This window comes from Bufo gargarizans, chromosome 3, assembly GCF_014858855.1.
Source record: "Bufo gargarizans isolate SCDJY-AF-19 chromosome 3, ASM1485885v1, whole genome shotgun sequence".
In the NCBI taxonomy this organism is placed as follows: Eukaryota; Metazoa; Chordata; class Amphibia; order Anura; family Bufonidae; genus Bufo; species Bufo gargarizans.
This window is the reverse complement of record NC_058082.1, coordinates 51,037,254-51,045,600: the sequence shown is the minus strand read 5'-3', so window position 1 is coordinate 51,045,600 and position 8,347 is coordinate 51,037,254. Positions and strand designations below refer to the sequence as shown.

Here is an 8,347-nt window from a genome sequence, read left to right as displayed (position 1 = left end):
GCTCTTGATCTTTGAATACCAGATCCTTTATTCTGGATGATACCGGATGAGACGGATCCGGAAAAAAAAGCTATCCGTTTGTATGCGGCTTCCGTTGCCGGAACTGCCTGCTGGATTCTAACAACGCAAGTGTGAAAGTACCCTTAAGGCTCAAGCACAAAAATACTTTAAAAAAAAAAATCACCTGTCAGCAAGATCACACTAATTAAATCAGGTATACAGCCTGGTAGGGATGATCCTGCTGATTAGGGTCCATTCACTCGTCGGTATGAATGGGTCCGCATCCGTTTTGCAAAATTGCGGAACAGGTGCGGACCCATTCATTTCATTTCAGCAGCCACGGACAAGAGTAGGCATTTCTATCACAGGACCGACCATGTGCGGTCTGCAAAATGCGGAACGCACATGGCCGGTGTCCGTGTTTTGCGGATCCGCAATTTGTGAAATGCAAAACACTTGCGGACATGTGAATGGACCCTTAAAATGATACCTGTCTTGTGATAATTGGTTGTGGCATTCCAGAGGAAAAAAAAAGCCTTCTTGTTATTCTGCAGATTAGGTCTACAGTGCACTGAGGGGCGTGGCCAGTATTGGGAAGTTGAGGAGCTGAGGTGCAGTGAGGCGCTAAGCCCCGCCCACAGTGCACTAAAAACCTACTTTGCCTAAAGATTAAGTCTTTTTCCTCGGTAACGTCACAACCAATTTTCTTAATACATACTGTATATATATTTTTATACTACTGCAACTACTACTATATATACTACTGAACCCAGGGGCAAGATTTAGGGTATACTTCAAAGACATGCCATAAATGTCAGATAAGTGCAGGTCTCACCTCTGGGACCCACTCCTATCCCCAGAGCAGGACCCCTGAGGTGAAGACGAGCAGACGCCACCTCTCCTTTCACCACTGTAGTTCACCTATTCCCAGCAGTCCCATAGCAGTGAATGGAAAGGATGCTGCGCATGTGCAGCTTTTCTCTTTTCACTCTGGAGGCCCCTCCCTGGAGACAGGAGCAGAGGTAAGACCCGCCCCCAACATTTGTGGTCTATACTAGTGATGTGCCATAAATGTTGAGATGGACGACAAACCCTTTAAACAACAGCCATTTACGTTTGTAACATCACCACAATTTTTAATACTGTTTTTTTGGAGTCAAAACCAGAACTGGATTCAAAATATAATGGAAGAACTTCTACTTCTTCCTCCTATTGGATCCACTTCTGGCTTTGGCTCAAAAACGGCATAAAAAACTGCAGTGGTATTTTTCCAGCGCACCATTATAAATGAAAGATTGGACATACCATTTGCCATCAGAGTGACTCACGCTCATGGGTCAATGTAAGTTTAGCGTCACCTCAGGTTCATCCAAAGTAAACCTTTGTTTTACTGCTCTGATTCCGGTAAACACCGCCATGAGCAATGCATGACGTCCTGATAACCTCTGTACGGTACCCACCAGGAGCCACGAGTACTGCAGCTGTAAGGCTCTTTTCACACTGCGTCTTTTGTATCCATCTGCCGTATAGATCGGGACAGTTCCCAGTGCATCCATAAAACGGATCCTTGGGGCCTCAATATATTGATGTAAGGATAAATCGGCCAGCACTCGCTTGTTGCACGCCGCACGGGACAGGAGCCATTCCACGTTCAATAAAGTGAAGAATCCCAGCAGACGTGACTTTATGCTCATTAGGAATTTATTGCAAAGTAACTATGTCCCATATTCTAGGACGCGTTTCGGCTAAGCAGCCTTTTTCAACAGGTAAGTGTCCATTACAAAGCACAGGTATATAAACACACATCGATGCATGAGGATAGGGAACCTCCCCGTGACGTCAGACGCCCAGATAGGGGTGGTACACTCAAAGTAACATAGAATATCCATAATCAGATAGCAGCACAAGAATTGTATCAGAACATATATTATAAATACCATCTCAGCAGAGAAATCCTTCATTGGGTGGTAGATGTCTAAAAGACAATAATAGTATATGAATAACATTTAACAGAAATTGTACATTAGTTAACAAAGTAAGATCTCAGATATTGAGACCCATTGGGTGTAAGGTATCCAGGGTGTGGATCCAGTAAGCCTCCCGACGTGATAATAATTTCTTGATGTCACCTCCCCTTCTGGGTCTGGTGACTCGTTCTATTACCTGGAACTTCAATTGAGCAATGGTGTGTTTATATTTTTCAAAGTGGGAGGGAATTGGAAACAACAAGTTCTTAGTCCTAATAGTGGACTTATGCTTTCCAATGCGATCTCTGATGGTCTGCATTGTTTCTCCAATATATAACAACCCACATGGACATTTTATTAGATATATCACGTTTGTAGATTCACAGGTGAAAAAACCGTCCACCGGATATGTGCGTCCAGTATGTGGGTGATAGATATTGGGTCCTTTGATTATATTGAAAGCAGTGCAGACAAGGAAAAGTACTTTTCCACTGTGTAGCAAGTACACTCTGTTTTAGGGTACCTTTGGTGCCCCCCATATCTGCGCGTACTAGCTTATCTCTGTAGCTTGTTTTTTTTTTGTTACAAATAAGCGGGGGGGTTTTAAATTCATCAATCTGGGGGTACGCTTTTCCCAACAGGTGCCAGTGCTTCCTCACAATATTGTCTAATTTATGATTAAAAGGATGGTATTTATGAATCAGTGCCACTCTTGGGGATTTTTCTTTTTCTTTTCCAGATCTGCAAGGGTTATTCAGATCGCTCAAGGTTTTCGTTAGAACTGATGAGGGATACCCTCTTTCTTCAAACCTCTTGGTCATTTCATCAATTCTAAGTCCCTGTGTGGAGGGATCAGAGACTATCCGTCTCACCCTCTGATACTGGGATTTAGGAATTGCCCTTTTCAGAGCGGGTGGGTGAGCACTGGTAAAGTGGAGGATACTGTTCCTGTCTGTCTCTTTTCTGAATAGGTCACCATTTGGGTCCTTGATTACACTTGTGTCAAGAAAACTCACTGTGTGATTATCACAGGTTAATGTAAATTGTAGACCAATGCACGCGTGGTTCAGATGTGAGAGAAAAGACGCGAGGGTCTCACGTGGCCCCGGCCATATGCAAAAAATGTCGTTGATAAATCTTTTCCACAGTACAATATGGTTACAGTACCACTCAGTGTTGTATACAAATGCATCTTCAAATTTCGACATATACGCATTTGCATAGGGCGGGGCCACATTCGACCCCATCGCGGTCCCCCGCCTCTGCAGGTAATAGGCATCTTCAAACATAAAATAGTTTTCATACAAGACAAGATGAAGAAGTTGTACAAAAAATTCACATTCAGTAGAGGAATAATCACTTTTTTCCAGAAATGACTTGACTGTCTGTATACCTCTACTGTGTTCAATGGAGGTATACAGGCTTACCACATCAATCGTCACCAAAAGACTTTCTGGTGGAATAGGTCCTAATTGGGCTATAGTGCTGAGAAAATGTTGTGTATCTGCTAAAAAGGATGGAATGTCTTTTATGAGGGGTGTGAGTATCTTCTCAAGCACTATTGCCGATGGTGATAAAATTTAGCCCACTGAAGCCACAATCGGGCGTCCTGGGGGGTCAACTAAGGTTTTATGGACCTTTGGGAGCACATAAAAAACCGGTGTTATTGGTGTGTGGTTAATCAAAAAGGTATACATGTTTTTATCAAAGATACCTAGTGTAGCAAAGTGATCAACAGTCTTCAGGATTTTTTCTTTAATCCGACAAATCGGATCCCCGATCAAAAGTTCATATGTGTTATTATCCGAGAGCTGTCGCTTAATTTCTGCTACATATTTCATTCTGTCCATGAGGACAATAGCGCCCACTTTGTTCGCTGGTTTCAGGACTAAATTTTTATAATCCATTAAAGGTTGAATGGCTGTCCTTTCCTGTGGTGTCACATTCTGCGTGAACCGTAGTTCACCTCTCTTTATCTCATCTATATGTCTATTAATGTCTCTAGTAACCAATTGTACATACGTTTCAATTGGATGGTATAGTTTAGGGGGCATGAATCTACTAGTGTTCTTCAAACCTAGATCTGCCAGGCGTAAGCTGCTAGGTCTCTCCCCGTCATCCTGGATCAAAGAAATGTGCTTTGGGTCGCAGTTTGCGGAAAAATTTATTTAAATCGACATCATATTGAAATGTATCAAAATTAGTAGATGGACTAAACGAGAGTCCTTTCTGGAGGGCAGACATTTGTGTAGGGCTCAGGATTTTGGAGGAAAGATTAATCACGAGCGATTGATTCTTACCTGAGAACGGGTTTGAATCACTTGGCTCGGTCCCGGCATTGCTGTGGTGTCTGTGGTGTTTGCGCCCCGCGCGCTTCCTCCTCCTCGTGGACGCCGACTGCCTCTCCGTAAAAAAGAATGGGTATCTTGCAGTCCCGTGGATTCGCTTCCGGAGCTGGAAGTAAAGGATCCAGGTCTTGGAGGCCTTCTGTAACCCGGCTTCTGATGCCATGAGGGATCTTGCCATTTGTATACCCGGTTTAGATGATAGTCTTCACTATCACGCAGGAACTTGGACCTTTTCTTTTCCTCCGTTTCTCTCCTGTAGGTAGAAATATAAGTATCCACGGACTCCTTCAATTTACCGAATTCTTCAGAGGTTAAAGAATCTCTCAGCTGTTGTTCAGTTACTGAGATCTGTGTCTGCAATTCAGTCACCGCCGTATGTATGCGATTAATTGTTAGTAAGATAAGGTCATATGAACATTTGTTGATAATCTTCTCAAAGTCTCTGCTATTTTCAGGATCGTTAGGAAAAAATGTAGGGCGTAAATGTACCCTTAAGCCTCTTGGGATCCTTTTGACCTTAAAGTACTCTGCCAGGGTAGTCGCATGTAGTTCATACGAGGTGAGTCTTCTTCGTTCGCGTTCCCAGTGCCGCTTCTGGAATTCGCTTGTGGGGATGTTCAAAAATTCTGATGTGGATGTCACTTGGGAGAGTATCCTCTCAGCATCGGCATCTGCAAAGCTCAATGTTGAAATATCAGAAGTCATCTGGAGACAGCGGTGCACGTTCCTTCAGTCAGGTATAAGGATAAATCGTCCAGCACTCGATTGATGCACACCGCACGGGACAGGACCAATTCCACGTTCAATAAAGTGAAGAATCCCAGCAGACGTGACTTTATGCTCATTAGGAATTTATTGCAAAGTAACAATATGTCCCATATTCTAGGACGCGTTTCGGCTAAGCAGCCTTTTTCATTGATGTATTTCCCTGCAAAGTCTATGGCCAATCCGCCCCTGGTCACAGCACTCACCAGAGTGCAGAGGCTTCTTCAAAACAACTTATCGGCAGGGCTGCTAGCTTTCGGACCCCCACCCATCAAATATCTAGGACTTATCCTGAAAATAGGCCTTGTCTTTAACTCGAAATCAAAACTTAGTGCCCAGTATTAGTGTCAGCATTTTGTGAGGGGTAACAGAGCACTTACAGGAGTACATTGCACTTCTTCCCTCTTGCTAAATCAATGTTAGCAGTTGCACAGAGATTAAATATATGCAGAGTCATGAATTTAGCCTTCCAGCATAGGCTGTTTTTTTTTTAAAGTTCTCTTCTGCATAAGTTTCATATTGGCAGTCATGAGGAGAGCGAGTTCAGAGGATCTGGCTTTGACGGTCAGCCACTGCTAGCTGCTTCAGCCAGGACGGAGCCAGAAGAGAGAGGACCTCCTATGAAAGCACTCTCTGTACAAACTAGCACCGCGGCTGTGCCAGCTGGCACCCGTGTCCTGTTCATGGATTGTCCATGACTTTCTGGTAAAAAAACGTCACACACAGTTCTCTCTTTCGAAACAGGAATATTAGTTTTCGACACATCATGGCAATCGTTCCTCTGCCCGTATTTCAGTTGACACCAACAGGGCTCATGGAATAGTAATAGTTTTCACTAAGGAAAGTGCAGAGGATTAACCCCATCTACCCCAGGCCAGTTTTCACTTTCCTGCCCAAGACTATTTTTGAAAATCTGACACGTGTCCCTTTATGTGGTAATAACTTTGGAATGGTTTTACTTATCCAACCAATTCTGAGATTGTTTTCTGGTGACACATTGCATTTCATGTTAGTGGTAAATTTGGGTCAATATTTTTTTCCCCTGATTTATGAAAAAATTCAAATTTTACTGAAAATTTCTAAATATTTACATTCAAATGTCTAAATTTTAATTTCTTAACATTTATGACAGATAGTAATTAGTGTTGGGCGCTACTATTCGAATCGCGAATATTAATCGCGAATATAGGCATTTTTAAAATTCGCTAATAATTTGAATATGGTGATATATATTCGTAATTTCAAATATTCTAGATTTTCTTTTCATCAGTAACCTCCCTTCTTGCTTGTGGGCCAATGAGAAGGCTGCAATGTCTTTGTCTGAGCTTAGCAACATCCCTAGCAACCAATAGGAAAGCTGCCTACCCCTTACTATATAAGAACCTCCCCAGCAGCCATTTTCTGTAGTTTTATGGCGTTCTGAGAGAGAGCAGTGACATTGCTGTGCTCTGTGCTTTCCACTCATTACATTAGATAGTTAGTTAGTTAGTTAGTTAGTTAGTGGGAAATAGTCAGGTTATAGTGTAGGTTATATCCTGATATAGTGTAGCTGTATAGTGCAGGGTGTTAGCTAGTGTGATAGGTTCTGCTGTCCATACATACTGTACATGCAGACCTGCTAAAATGTGAAGTTTCACGTATTGCACCAAAATATTAGCATCATTAGTGCCGATTAGTGCAATTGCGAATATACTGGATCACTCTAACTGCATATAAAGCAATTTTTTATGTTCTGCCGTGCCAACCATTTTATCCAGTCTCGAGAAACTTCTAGCAGCTTGGAAAATGTAGCAAAAGAGACCTGTATTTCGCTAGAGTTCCGCGAATATTACATTGCCGATTTTTCACAATCAAGAAAATAATCTCGAATTCGCGAATATATGACGAATATTCACCCAAATATTTGTGAAATATTGTGAATTCGAATATAGCCCCTGCCGCTAATCACTAATAGTAATACTGTAACGAGGGGACGGAGACGTGTGCTTCCTTCGCAGCACCGCCGGCACCCTGCGCAAGGAGAGGGACAGGGACATAGCCTGCATCCTCGTCTACATGACAGCAGGCAAGCTGCAGGAGAGCCGAGCGCCGATAATGATGATCGGTGCTCGGCTTAGTTGGGCTGCTGTCATGTGACTCACCAGCCACGACTATTTAAACAGACTGCTGGCCACAGGTTGCCTGTGAGTAAGGTCTTCTTTACATTTACCAAGTTCTCAGTATTGGTTTGCATTGAACCTTGACCTCGGCTCTGTTTCCTTGACCCCGCTTCTGCTGTTTCCTCTGAATTGACGTGACCTCCTGGCATTCAGACCTTAGCTTGTGTTTGTTGTAATTTGGTTATTCCTTTGTTCTGACGTGACCTCCTGGTACTGACCTCGGCTTGTTTTGACCTTGCTTACTCTGTTATATTTATCTTTTGTCCTATATTTGACCGCTGCTTATACAGTTTCAAGAAAAAGTATGTGAACCCTTTGGAATAATATGGATTTCTGCACAAATTGGTCATAAAATGTGATCTGATCTTCATCTAAGTCAATAGACAATCACAGTCTGATTAAACTAATAACACACACAGAATTAAATGTTACCATGTTTTTATTGAACACACCATGTAAACATTCATGGTGCAGGTGAAAAAAGTATGTGAACCCCTAGACTAATGACATCTCCAAGAGCTAATTGGAGTGAGGTATCAGACAACTGGAGTCCAATCAATGCGATGAGATTGGAGGTGTTGGTTACAGCTGCCCTGCCCTATAAAAAACACACACCAGTTCTAGGTTTGCTCTTCACAAGAAGCATTGCCTGATGTGAGTGATGCCTCGCACAAAAGAGCTCTCAGAAGACCTACGATTAAGAATTGTTGACTTGCATAAAGCTGGAAAAGGTTATAAAAGTATCTCCAAAAGCCTTGCTGTTCATCAGTCCACGGTAAGACAAATTGTCTATAAATGGAGAAAGTTCAGCACTGCTGCTACTCTCCCTAGGAGTGGCCGGATGCGGATGCAATGCGTTTTTCACTGATGGTTGCACTTGCTAAGCGATGTTGTTTGTAAACCTTCAGTTTTTTTTATCACGCGCATGAAAAATGCATCAAAACGCATTGCACCCGCGTGGAAAAAACTGAACAAAATCGCGGACAAAACTGACTGAACTTGCTTACAAAATGGTGCAAGTTTCACTGAACGCATCCGGACCTTAAGGCCCAGCACATACTTAGTTTATGGAACGTCATCCAGTTGTACACCGTCGCCTAGGGCGGAC

At 42.8% G+C, this 8,347-nt stretch overlaps 1 protein-coding gene across 1 annotated transcript; it reads right to left on the bottom strand.

Moving 5' to 3' along the window:
* Positions 1 to 777: 777 nt before the first annotated feature.
* LOC122933085 lies at positions 778 to 5,572 on the bottom strand. Its single transcript, XM_044287844.1, has 2 exons — positions 4,268 to 5,572; positions 778 to 1,975 (listed from the first exon to the last, which is right to left on the bottom strand). The coding sequence occupies exons 1-2, from the start codon at positions 5,018 to 5,020 to the stop codon at positions 1,958 to 1,960; spliced, it is 771 nt and encodes a 256-aa protein (XP_044143779.1). The 5' UTR covers positions 5,021 to 5,572; the 3' UTR covers positions 778 to 1,957.
* Between the last annotated feature and the right edge of the window lie 2,775 nt (positions 5,573 to 8,347).